Source organism: Eurypyga helias, unplaced genomic scaffold (assembly GCF_000690775.1).
Source record: "Eurypyga helias isolate BGI_N326 unplaced genomic scaffold, ASM69077v1 scaffold25405, whole genome shotgun sequence".
NCBI classification, from domain to species: domain Eukaryota; kingdom Metazoa; phylum Chordata; class Aves; order Eurypygiformes; family Eurypygidae; genus Eurypyga; species Eurypyga helias.
Genome location: NW_010249887.1, coordinates 1 through 12716, shown reverse-complemented (window position 1 = coordinate 12716; position 12716 = coordinate 1). Strand labels below are relative to the sequence as shown.

Genomic DNA, 12716 nt, shown 5'->3' with positions numbered 1-12716 from the left:
CCCCCCGCCCCCGATCCCTCCCTCGCCCGGCACCCGCACAGGTACCTGTCTTCCCTCCGGCTGGCTTGCACCAGCCTTAGGGTACAAACCTCCATTCTCCCTCGGCGGCTGCTCTCGCTCCTGTGCCTTCGCTCGGACCTTCTCCTTTATTTTACCTGGGCAGCTCCTTAGCTTTTCTTTCCCGTTGTCACCAATGACAGCGTTGTCTCCGCAGTAGCTCTTCCTGCTTTCCTCCTGTTGGAGTCCTACTTCTTGCTTTTCCCCTCAGGGTGACTTTGGCACAGCTGTGATGGAAGGTTTGGGGCTGTTCAGTTACAGCTAACGTTCAGGCCTGCTGATTCTTCCAATACCTCAAATGCACCTACTTTCTTTGATTTAGTATATTCTTTGGTTGAGGGTGTCATAATCTAGCCTGAAATCTTCCTGGGAGAGAATGCTTTCCTCAAGAGCTTCAGCAGCAGCCCCAGATGGGTTTGATACATCTTTTGTTTTATTGATATGAAGATGGGTATGTCTGTACTTTGTATCCCGAAAGGTGGGGCTCGGGGAGCTCTTTCATTGCTACAGTTGTCCTAAATAGCCAATCGGTTTCTGGAAAATACTAAGAAATGTAAAAGAAGGATTAGGATTGAGAAAGAAAATGATGCTCAGTGAGTAATATTAATGTGTGAGTTACCTATGGCATCTGGGGTTTATTGTGACTGCATACTTCTCATGGAATTGGAGGTGGTTTCAAAGTTACAGCTCTTAAAACTGCTTCTGCATTTTCCTCTGACATAAAAAGGGTTCATAAAGTAATACTTTTTCTTCTGAAAAACTGAGGCTAAACCAAGAAAACAATGCTTTGGGGTTCTATTTGTGTAAGGAACAAAGGTTCAGGGGCTTTGCTTGCAGAGGCAAACCGCTGGAGCTGTCTATACTTCACTGTCTGCGAGAATCAGCCCAGAGAGGGGATGTTTCCTGTTACTCCTGGTCTGCATTTTGTAATTTAAGAGGTTTTCATCTGTGGTACTGCAAGGAATAGTTTCACCTTTGTAAAGCTTTAGTGTGTATTATCTCGAGTGGCTGCAGAGTGCTTTGATGTCACAAGTGAAAATACGACTGGTGTTGGGTAGCAGAGAAAGGTTTGGTTAGAGATCAGTAGCCCTAGAGGGATACTCTGTCAGTATGTGATGATGGTATCTCCAAAACTAATCGTTGTAGGTATGAGTTTACATGAAGGTGATTTCAAGATTGTTAATCTAGGTGCAGAAAGGAGAAAGTATAATCGTTTTGCACCAAATGGAATGATGTTTAATCTTGTTAAACTGCTTTTGGCTTTTGCATTTGGAAGCATAATTTTTTTTTCCTTTAATGGTTTTTGACTCAGAATTACAGCCAGCACAGAACTCAGGAAATTCTTACCTTATTGTTCCAGGCTTCTAATCTGATGAAATGTGGTGGTCGCGTTCCACTTCTGTGTGGTATTTTAGCACAGCTTTGTAACGGCAAAAGAACTGTCAAATGAACTATAACAATGCAACGTGTTTGAAAATCTTTTCTTTATAGTTGAAAACTTAAGTTAGTAGTCCCAGCCATTCATATATATTGAATTTATAATCTACTGGTGTACTGTTGTAAACAACACTGAAGACTAAATGGTTATTCACATGGACTCCAGGTGCAAGAGAGCTTAGTGCCCGTCAAGCGCACAGAGGCGGCTGTGCCTGTTTGGCTGTGGGACACACGTGTCACTGGAGAATTCCAGCCGTTCCTGGTGGGGACCCTGTGTTGCCTGGTACCAGCACTCTCAGCAGCAGTGCCACCATGTATGTGGACCCCTTCCTCTTTTTGAAACTCCCCACGACTTTTCACTTAGCTGAAGACTCTGTTCTTGAACTAGTTTGCTGTGCAGTGGGTGAGTGAGGAGATAAACTGTTTAACCACAAGACCAAATTTTAGTTACAAGTAAATTGTATGGCTTGGGTCATATGAAATAGTACTGTAAGGAGCATATCTTGCTATTATAATCCTAAGATATATTCCTGAAGTTGGTTGAGAACCTGTGGATAAGAGACAAAAAAAAAAAGAGGGGGGAGGGGAAGAAAACTCTGTTACCTGTGAGTTTAAATCCCATTTTCTTAACTCCTAAGCCACTTAATGCAAACACTTACAGTCACTGTGTTTGAAGCTTATTTTTTGTAAGAGCTTGCTGTTGAACTTTCGACAAGCTTACTGCTTACTGCTCTCTCTTTGACTGGCTCCACAAAGTTTTGATATGTTTGTGTTACTTAGCTTCATGATGCAGTAGAAATAGTAGGGCAAATCCAGATGTGCTGAGGATGTAGCAGCAGTATTAATTACACAGGGTCGGCAAGACCTGGGTACATACTATCATGTACAAATGCTTTCAAGTAAGAAGTGCTGCTCTTGAATGACCATATATTAGTATTAGCCACAGAGGACATACTCATTTCATGGGAAATAACAAATAACGTAATTGGCTGATCAGGATGCTGTGTGGGTGAATTGCATGTACTGGAAAACAGTGTAGAGATCTGCCATCTAATCAGTTCTTAGGTCTCCAGCCAGGTTAATTCCATTACTGGGAAAGGATTTTTTTTTTTTTTTTTTACCTTTGATTGAAAAATGGAAGTAATTTTCAAGGCTGAGCAGAACTAATAAATTGTGTTTTGATCATGAATTTATGCCCATATCGTTCTTTATACTGATAATAAAATAGAGAAAAACTAAGATAGCAGTGTGTAACTGCTGTTAATTAAAACTGTGTATTTGGAGGGTAGGCCCTTCTTTGTCTGCTATAACAAATGCAGAGGAGCTGCTCATCTTCTCGTTAGGCCTGGGTTTCCACATGTGTTTGAATTTATGCTGTCCAACATGAGTCACTGACATGTAAGTTTAAGTGATACTTCCATGAAAGGTTTCCCTGTGCTGCTTGTTTGTGATGCTTTCTTTGTCAAGGCTGTGAAGCACGCGTTTCTCCAGTAGATGGAGTGTGATCTACATGGAGTCACGGCGGTTACCTGGCTTCCTGCCCCTCTGACCCTCTTAATTTAGAGGGTCAGCACTGATACCGTCCTTATTTCCTGCTGGAGTATTTCTGTCTTCAAAGATTTGTATCTAATTCCTCTAATATTTAGGCAACGCTTTTATTCAAGGCAGGAGCCCACTTAAAATTTCAAGTTGATGCTAAATTATTTGGCATCCCTGTTGTGTTTGTCTTGAGTTGTGGAGGTGGAACACAAGTGTATTTGACGACTAACAAACTGCTTTATCTTATAAGCTCATTTGTGTAAAATAAAGATTCATGATTTTGTGTCACAAACACGATCTTAAACAATAGCTTTTGCTTCAAATTTAAGACTTGACTTGGGATGAATTATCTATCCGTACCCCAGTGTGTGGCCTTGAAATTAAAATTACTTCTGTTCCTTTGGCGTGTTGAATATAGGCCACTGCTGAAGGCAGATCATATGTTCATGCAAATTTTGTAGGTAATTTTAGAACAATATGTACAGCTACCAGTAGTCGGGGAAAAAATATGTTATTCAGAATTATTTTAAACTCTATTTCTGTCTTCTTCGCTCTTCTGTCGTACTCAGCAGTGAGGAAGATGATGACTTTCAATATATGGATCATGACTATGAAGTACCACAGCAAAAAGTTTTTAAGAAGATATGTAACAAGCTGAAATGGACACGTGATGAGGTAATCCTCTTTTTGGCTGTAGTTTCATTCCTATACCATACTGGTAGCACTTGAGATGTGTTGTTATTAGTATCACATTGGGATAGCATGGAATGTTCATTGGCTGAGGTTATGTCTTAACAGGATGAAAGACTAAAGAAGCTGGTGGAACAAAATGGTACAGATGATTGGACTTTCATTGCTAGTCATCTACAAGTAAGTTGAATCTCTGTTTCAGTTCAGTTCCCTTTTAATTTTTATTTACTTTTGTCATATGTTTGTGTTGGAAATGAGGTGAAATACAAGTGAGAAACACATAGTAGTAAAAAAGTATTTTGAAGTATGTTTGTAAATTGGACTTGCGATCTATCTCAGACTTTAGAGAACCTTATCAACTCAGGTCTGAAATGATCAAAAATAATTGATGCCTTCTGTCCACACTTGTTATTTGTTTTCATTCTGGAATATATTCCTGCTTCCTATTGGTTGCATCACTTGCAGCGGTTACATCTGCAGTCCACAGGTTGTGTCTGAAGCACTTAGGAGAGTGGGTTGTGTTTGAAAGATTGCTTGAAAGAAGCAGGATATGTTTCTTAAACACCTTAGGAAAAGGGGGGATGGGGTGGTGGTGGGTTTTGTGTTTTGGCATTTGTTGGTATTTTTTTGTTTGTTTTTGGTTTTTCTACAGTGATGTCTGCTTCTCTAGCATATGCAAATCTTTCCACCCTGTGATCTATTCAGTTACTACAAATGGAACCTTAGTGGGTTTCTCGGGAGTTTCCTAAGGACACTTCACATTTCTTGTTCTGTTCCAATGGTCAGGTGGAATGAGTGAGAGAGCTGTTGTTTCAAGCGTTAAATGACTTCTCAGCTGTATGAGCTGCACTGGTAGAAACCACCTACAATTAGCATCGATGACGTCTGTTTCTTTTCTGAATAAATGTTATAAAATACCTACTATAAAAACATGGCTAGAATCTAAGGCTGAAATCACTACCTAGAAGTGGTATTGGATAGCTAACATTAGAAATAAAAGAATTACACCCCCCATCTTTGCAATTCTTATAATATTTAGTGGGATGATACAGTTGTAGGAAATTCCTGTGTAACTAGTTAAACATAGACTTCAATTCTAAATACAGAATAACTGTAACTTTTCATTGTTCTCATCCTATTTGTGCAACTGTGGTGCTTGTGAATTTTTTTTTTTTTTTTTCCAGGTGGCAGACTATAGATAGCTGGCAATGAACTTGAGGCTTCTAAATTTAAGGAGTGCATAAACAGATCACTCTTCCTTACATGTACAATATCCACTTCCAAAAAGCAGTGAATGGCAAAGGAGAAATATAAAATTTTTTAAAATAATATTTCTAAAACTGTTTAAAAATACAGTGTTTAGTGACACTGATCTGCAGGTGTAGCATTGAGGTGCATTTAACAGATCCAGCCATTGAATTTAAGAAAAAGTAAAACAAATGCTTTTGGGGACGGATAGCTCTTGTTCAGCTGGGCCCAAGTAGGGTTGAAAAAAGGCTCCCCAGCTACCGTGGGAAACAGGCAGGGGGGATCAAGCTGCCCATTGCAGAGTCGGTGATGCTAGAAGGAACCTCTCAAGGTCATCTAGTCCGAGCCCCTGATCAAGAAAAGTCAGCTGGAGCAGACTGCCCAGGACAGTGTCCAGTTGGGTTTCCAGTATCTCCATGGATGGAGACACCACAGCCTCACTGAGCTGTTGCAATGTTTAAATTACAAAGCCAAATAATAGAGGCTGGCATACCTTGTTACTGATGACCTTTTGCTAGGAAAACCAAGTGTATCTTGAGTTACTTAGCATATGAAGCCACTCAAGCTGCCATGTTTTCAGAACCCCGTTTCACTGTTGGGCTGGGCACAAGTAAACCTTCCCTGTATTCTGCCCCAAAAGGTGAAGAGGGCTTAAAGGTGATCCTCAAGAGAGGGAATGCAGCTTATATCCTCTTTCAGTTTATTGTGGCGAAGGCAGACCTGAAATGATTTTATTGTTTCATCCCATCACCTGTTTTGCTCCTCTACCCCCAAACATGTCATGATTTCAGAAATGTCTGGAAGGTAAAAACACTAAAAGGTCACAACTTCTTCAAAATTTTTTTTTAGTGACAATGGGAGCAGCTATCTTGTATTGAGTCTTCCACAGCTTGTTTCCACCAGGAAATGACGATGTTTTTTACAAACTCTAGTGTGCTTTTAATCATACAATGTCTGCCTGGTGATTAGCTTGAAAGTACTGTGATCAATGTGATTTTAGACTTAACAGTGTTTTGGGGGTGTGTTCTGGTCTTGCAGACTGCTGCTTGTTTAACATCATCTTAGTACGGCAATGCCTTTACTTGATAGACATCCCAGCAAAACCTTGACGTCGGTGGTTGCTATCCAGCAGCCTGCGCTGAAGAGAGTAAATCATCGTGTCCCAGTGTTTTATAAAAGGCGTCCTAGTATGCTGTACTGGGGCAGGCTCTTACCTGAATATTTCTAAGGACTGGACCAACCCTGAGAGTCCCAAATTTTCCATTTTTTCCAGGAGGCTAAGTGAAAGCTTACTTCTTTCATAACTGGGAACAATATTTCAAAAGATCCTTAGTGAAGCTACAGAAAAGCACCATCTGTCCTGAGCAGAAAAAGCAATGTTGTTTAATTAGTATGTGTTAGTTAAACTTGATATAAATCTGTTTTCCTTAACACTCCCATAATGAGCTGAGAATATATTCATTTGAGATGTAGAAGAAAGCTTTGTCTTTTGAAAGAAAAAGTATTTCCTTTAAAAATTTCTTTCCTTACGTAGGTTATAGATAATGCCAAAAGCAGTGTTAGTCACAAAGTTCAGAGGAGGTGTGGAGTAATGAGGACAAAAATAATTCTAAGTTTTTATTTAAAGAAGAATAAGTCTTGAATTTGGTTATCAAGTAAGAACATTGAAGTAATTTGTGCAAGGCTGTGTTTTCTGGAGAAGAGTTTTTATAAGCAAATGGAAGAAGAAATAACAAGGGAGAATTTAACGGTTCTTTAGACCTGTGTTCTAAGTACAAGTCTTTTAATTTGAAGTAAGCTAACAATTCTGGCTAGCTAATAGTTGTGGTTTTATGTATTCGAGAGTTTAACAGCTACACCGGTCTCCTAAAACTATTTCAGAATCGTTCCGACTTTCAGTGCCAGCATCGATGGCAGAAGGTACTAAACCCAGAACTGATTAAAGGTCCCTGGACTAAAGAAGAAGATCAGAGGGTAATAATAAAACCTAATTGATACTGTACTCTTACTGTAATAAAACTGGCTTGTGACTGTTGAGGATGTGTACTTTTTCTTAGGTTTCATCCCCACAAAGGTGATATCTGATGCATCTTGTGACATAGCTAATTACATTACGTTATGCTGAGTGAGAAGGAAAAAAATGCAGCTGCTCTTAAGTAGATGGAATATCTGGTCTGCTTAGGCTTTTCATTCCCCTTTGCTCAGGGTGCTGACTGAACTACTCCAGCTTAGCAAGTAGAGGAGATCTCATTACAGCACTAAAGATCCAAAGTCTCATTTACATCTTTTACTTCTCAAACCCACAAGACTTAAAGGGGTTGAAAATAAGGGAAATTATCTCATACTCTACAGTTAGAGAAGTTAGCACTGATGTCTGAGACTCCTTTTCCCCCACCTCTGTTAATCCATATCACACCTTTTTGTCTGCAAAACCTGGAAATTGGGAATAATCAGTCAATTTGAAACACCCGCTGTTTAAATCTGTTTTAAGATTTTTAATACTAGTATTTGTCAACTTACAAATATGGTCTTCCTAATCTATTTTTTTTAATTGTTCTGATCAGTCGTTAAAGGAAAAGATTCTAATGTGTGAAAACATGTAGAAATGGGATGGAGGTTGGGAGTAGAGGTTTGGTTGGTTTTTTTTTTCTCATATGTATGTTATTGGAGAAAAAAATAAAGACAAACCAAGCAGCTTTACCAGCTGCTCTTTTGGTCTTTCCTCATGTCAGCTTATGCAACGGGTGACAGAAAGGAAACTTCCAAATGAGTGTTTTCATCAGTATACACATACTATAAACACAGTGAATTTGGAGTTAATAATAAATTTTTTTATGCATTGAAAAATAACTTTTAAACCCCTGAGTCACTGTCTGCCTCCTTAGGCCCAGTATCTTATCAAACTGGCTATTACAATGCTATTCCAAAATGTGAGTTGATCAGTGTTCTCAGTCTTTGATTAGGAAAATTAGGTTTTGGAATTATAATGTGCTTTCATCTGTGTTCCAGGTTATTGAATTAGTTCAGAAGTATGGTCCAAAGCGCTGGTCTCTAATTGCAAAACACCTGAAAGGAAGAATAGGCAAGCAGTGCAGAGAGAGATGGCATAACCATCTCAATCCTGAGGTAAAAAAGTCTTCATGGACAGAAGAAGAGGACAGAATAATCTATGAAGCTCACAAGCGTTTGGGAAACCGATGGGCTGAAATAGCAAAACTTCTTCCTGGAAGGTGCTTTTCAATTCTATTTGTGTTAAATATTTGAATATGGAAAGCGGTCCTTGCACTACTCTTTCCAATGTAATTTGTTAGTCAGAGGGCATCTGTTGAAACTGAAGTCACATCATCTTTATCTTGATAAATACTGAGGTTTTTTTTTTTTAAGATCTTTTGCATTTGATTATGTATTCTAAAAAAGCCATGAAACCAATAAAAAGACCTCCAACACTCTGCAGGTTCCTTCAAAAATCCTCCTCATCACTTAGAAAAAAACTATAGTAGAGCTCAAGAGAGTAACTGCAAGTAATAGTGGAAGAATGCCTTAACATCCTATGACTAGATGCCAAAGTGCCTTCATTAATATGCATTTGGGGATGACTTGCTTTTTTGTTTAAGATCACAATTTTTTTTTTTTTCTTAGAAAACTTCTTGTTAAATGTGACGTTTTGGGGGGAAAAAATCTTAGCAACCTTCAAAAGTCCAGGCTTTGGAGTCATGCACTGCCAGCCTGGTTGGTTACCATGTAGTCTCTAAGTTAAGAATGAACTGTATGCATTGTTCTCCTTTGTTTCAAGTGTGATTGCCGCCTTATATCCTTGTAGAAATCAAAATTTTAGTGTATAAAGAGTTTAATTAAATAAATCTTTTACCCTGTACTGTTAACGGAAATTCAGTGTTAAACGGTCCCTCTCTGAATTCAGTCTGTGTTCAGGAGGTGACTGTCTACCCATGCCTAGGGAATGTCAGCACTCGTTATGCTGGGAGAATGCATCCTTAGAGATGTGTTTTAAAAATTTGACACAGTATTAATTCCTTTGGAGGAATGGAAGGGGGATGGATTGCAATAAAATTATTGGGATTTCAGACCAAGAAGATATGTTTGTAAGGACAAAGGCATTCCTAGTTCACTAAGTTATTTTAGCTTGGGTTTGTTTTCAACAAAGATTGGATCCTCGACCTAGAAGATTTGTAGGGAGTCTAACACTAGTGGGATGAAAAAGGGAAATACTTCTTGGAGTCGAGCTTAGATGAATAATGGGGCTTAAAGCAATTTTTATTTCTGTGTACCTCTCTCTAAGGCTAGTAATAATATTGCTGGTATTTTAGACTGTAATGCAGTCATACTCTACTCCTGCCTCAGTGCTTGTCCAGTGCTAAAAGTGATGTCAGTCTGCTTGTCCAACTGTGGGCATTTTCTTTCCAAGGGGAGTGACAACGGGTACTGGTCTTCTGCCCTGCCTGTTTTTCCCCATACAAGGCCAAGGGCACCAAGAGGTAGTGGGATGTTCTTCCACAAAGCTGCACATAAAAATCAGAGCTGGGAATGCAGGCTGACTATTTTTTTGAGAGGGATATCTTTCGGTGGCAAATGCTAGCCACAGTGCCCTTATTGTGCTGTGGGACAGTAGGGTGATTGTCTTAGCTTCATGTTCTGCAAATTTGTAGCAGTGGGTAAGTGATGTAGTGACAGAGAACACATGATTATTCCTAGTATCCAAGAAAAAAAGGTTCTCACCCATGATAATAGCCAGAACCAAGGCTTTCTCTTTTTCTACTTTTATTTTCCTGCAGACTTGAAGTTTAGTAGGAGGAAGTTTTGAAAAGAGTAGCTTTCTAGTAACTATGCCAAAACCCCACTGAACTTTCAGTCCAAGCTGCTGGAGCTTTCTCGATTTGTGGCTTTGGATTAGACTCCTGTACAGACCCTGTAAATTATGCCACATATTAAACTTTCAGCTATGGAAACCCATCACTGTTGTACACTTCCATTTCAGGACTGATAATTCGATTAAAAATCACTGGAATTCAACAATGCGAAGAAAGGTGGAACAGGAAGGATATTTACAAGATGATATAAAGACTGAAAGAGATAGTTTGTCCGAACTTCAACCCCAACCTTGTCTGACTGTGGAACACTTGCACACTCAGAATCAGTTTTACATACCTGTTCAGACACATGTAAGTTCAGAATGATTAGTATTTCCCAGTTTCAAGTAACTTGGTGGGTTTGGACTGAGAAACAAAGAATTAAGCTCTGTTGGGTATTTTTGTAATATTATGGTAACTTAGGATTTGTAAACCATAACAAACAGTTGATGTGAAATAAAGATAATTTTATAGCCTCCTTTTCTGTAGAGTTTGTAAAATGATGTATGTCGTTTTAGATTCCAGCATACCAGTATGCCTCACCAGAAGGCAGCTATCTAGAGCATGCTTCAGCTTCTGCCAACTTAGTTCAGGTAAATTGTTAACGGGAATCGTAAATGAAGAGAAGCTACTGTGCATTATGCTGTAAAATTAAGAGTTTAAAAGCTTGTAACTTAAAGGCATTTTGAAGTCTTTATCATTCATCTGAATTTGTGAGTGGTGTTCTGTAAGTACACTTGCTAGCTTAATTGGTAGTTCTAGGTAGGAAAATATAGCTGTCTTTATACATCTCAGAAACACAACATTTGCGCTTATTTCTGACACAAGTGTGGCCTAAAACACAGTATATTAAATCTTTAGGTTAAAATTATGACCTGAAGTTTCTGAGATATTTAAAGACAAGATTTTACTACTTTATATATGTAATAAATGTAGTCCTATCTGAAAGACTCAGTTCAGATAACTTTGTGACTTATGCTTATGGCTGTGCTTTTTTTGTTCTCAATGTTTTAGGTTTTTCTGACTGGTAAACTTCTGTCAATCAGTTGAAGATGCTCTTTTCCAGCATTCTAAATGCTGAAGTACTGAGAAACTTTAAAGCAAACAAAAAAATTTTACATATTTATTTCCTTTTGCACCTTTGGGCTCATTTGGAATATATCTGAAATTCTTCATGCATTGCAGACTCAATGGAATTTGTAGTTTATAATATGATTTCCTGGAAAAATTTTTGTGAATTTGAAATAAGTAAGAGAAAAAAAAAAAATTGACACAGTGAGTCATACGTATTTTGTTTGTGTTAAGATGTGTTAGAGGCATTATGGAGAACTCTGTACCTAACCTTAAAGTTTCCCTGAGCAGGTCATGTTTCATGTTGCGTTTTCTTGCCTGATCTCAGCTTAAGAATACAAATCATACCAAAGCCTCATATGGCCTGTGACACACTGGATTGCCCTACACAGAGAAATATAAGATACTTGAAGTCTTCCTTAAACTAGGGAGTATAACTAGTTTGGCAACTCGTGGCATAAATCTTCACTTATGTATGTTTATAGCAATAATAGAAAGTTTTGAGGAAGTTAAAACCAAACCAACCAACCAACACCAATTAGTTATTTCTCTTTTCTGATAGTAGTGATAGGATCGCTTGTGTAGACACTGTCAGCAAATGCTGATTTGAAATGCTTCCTTGCACACTTATTGAGGATAAATAACTGAAAATTCTAGAAAGCATGTGAAAACACAAACACATCACCAAGGTGCCAACATTGCTTCTATTAAAGGTAGAATCGAGTGACTTCTAGTTAAAAAGCGCTATAGCCCACTGAGCATTTATAGGCCGTATTAGAAACCCGTTAAAATATTAGCTTGAATACCACTTTAACATCATATCCATCTCCTGGTAATTGCTGTAGTTGTTTTGCTTCTGAGTGACTACTGTATTAGAAAATGATACAGCTTGACCAGCTCTGTTCCTGCTGTGTGTGAATTTCTGTTAAAAATGTAACTGTGCTGTAATGTAGAACCTTTACTGTGGAGGTGGAAAATACTAACGGCTCCTTTCTTAAATTTTTCAGCAACCATTTATTGATGACGATCCTGATAAAGAAAAGAAAATAAAGGAACTTGAATTGCTCCTTATGTCAGCAGAGAATGAAATCATAAGGAAGAGAGTGTCTTCTGTAAGGACTGTAAATTTCTGTCAATATTTGACTATGCTTTACTAAGTTTAATTCTCAGCAATTTATTAATGGATGTTTGGTTTTGTATGGTGATTCTTCAACTAACCTTCTAAAATCATGGCTGTTGGGTTCTAAAACAAAGACTATATATTAGTATTGAGGCAAGTTATTTTTAATGTATTTCTGTGAAAATACCAGAAATATGACCTGGAATTTGGCAGTTATACCTAAAACCCAGGATTTTAATCCTCTTTAAGAGTTAACATGTTTGTTGATATCACCACCATTCCATTTTATAGATCAGCAATGTTGATCATCTGTTCAACAGGGAGGTGAGAAATACATAGGTTTTGCCCTATTTGATTTCAAAACATCCGGTAGATTATATTTTTATCAAGCTTTTTCTGGGTGAGTGCTTGCAATGCTGAATATCCACATTTCGACATGACAAACAGTGAGTAAGTGTGCACTGTGCAAAATTTACATGTACTTCAGTGGAATTAGGGAAACTTGCAGGTGACGGTCACTTATTTCCTCAGGAACAGAGGGCTGTGAACATGGAGTCATAGAATGGTTTGGGTTGGAAGGGACCTTAAAGACCATCTAGTTCCAACCCCCATGCCATGGGCAGGGACACCTTCTGCTAAACCAGGTTGCTCAAAGCCTCATCCAGCCTGGCCTTGAACACTTCCAGGGA

The 12716-nt window shown here is 38.5% G+C and overlaps 1 protein-coding gene across 1 annotated transcript; it reads left to right on the top strand.

Moving 5' to 3' along the window:
- Positions 1 to 3602: 3602 nt before the first annotated feature.
- On the top strand, positions 3603 to 12019 carry LOC104509552 (myb-related protein A-like; the record flags this gene model as incomplete). The annotated part of the gene is made up of 7 exons (XM_010151525.1): positions 3603 to 3708; positions 3832 to 3903; positions 6853 to 6945; positions 7981 to 8201; positions 9965 to 10148; positions 10355 to 10429; positions 11915 to 12019. Coding segments are annotated over 7 exons (856 nt in total), but the record flags the coding sequence as incomplete, so codon positions are not given.
- Between the last annotated feature and the right edge of the window lie 697 nt (positions 12020 to 12716).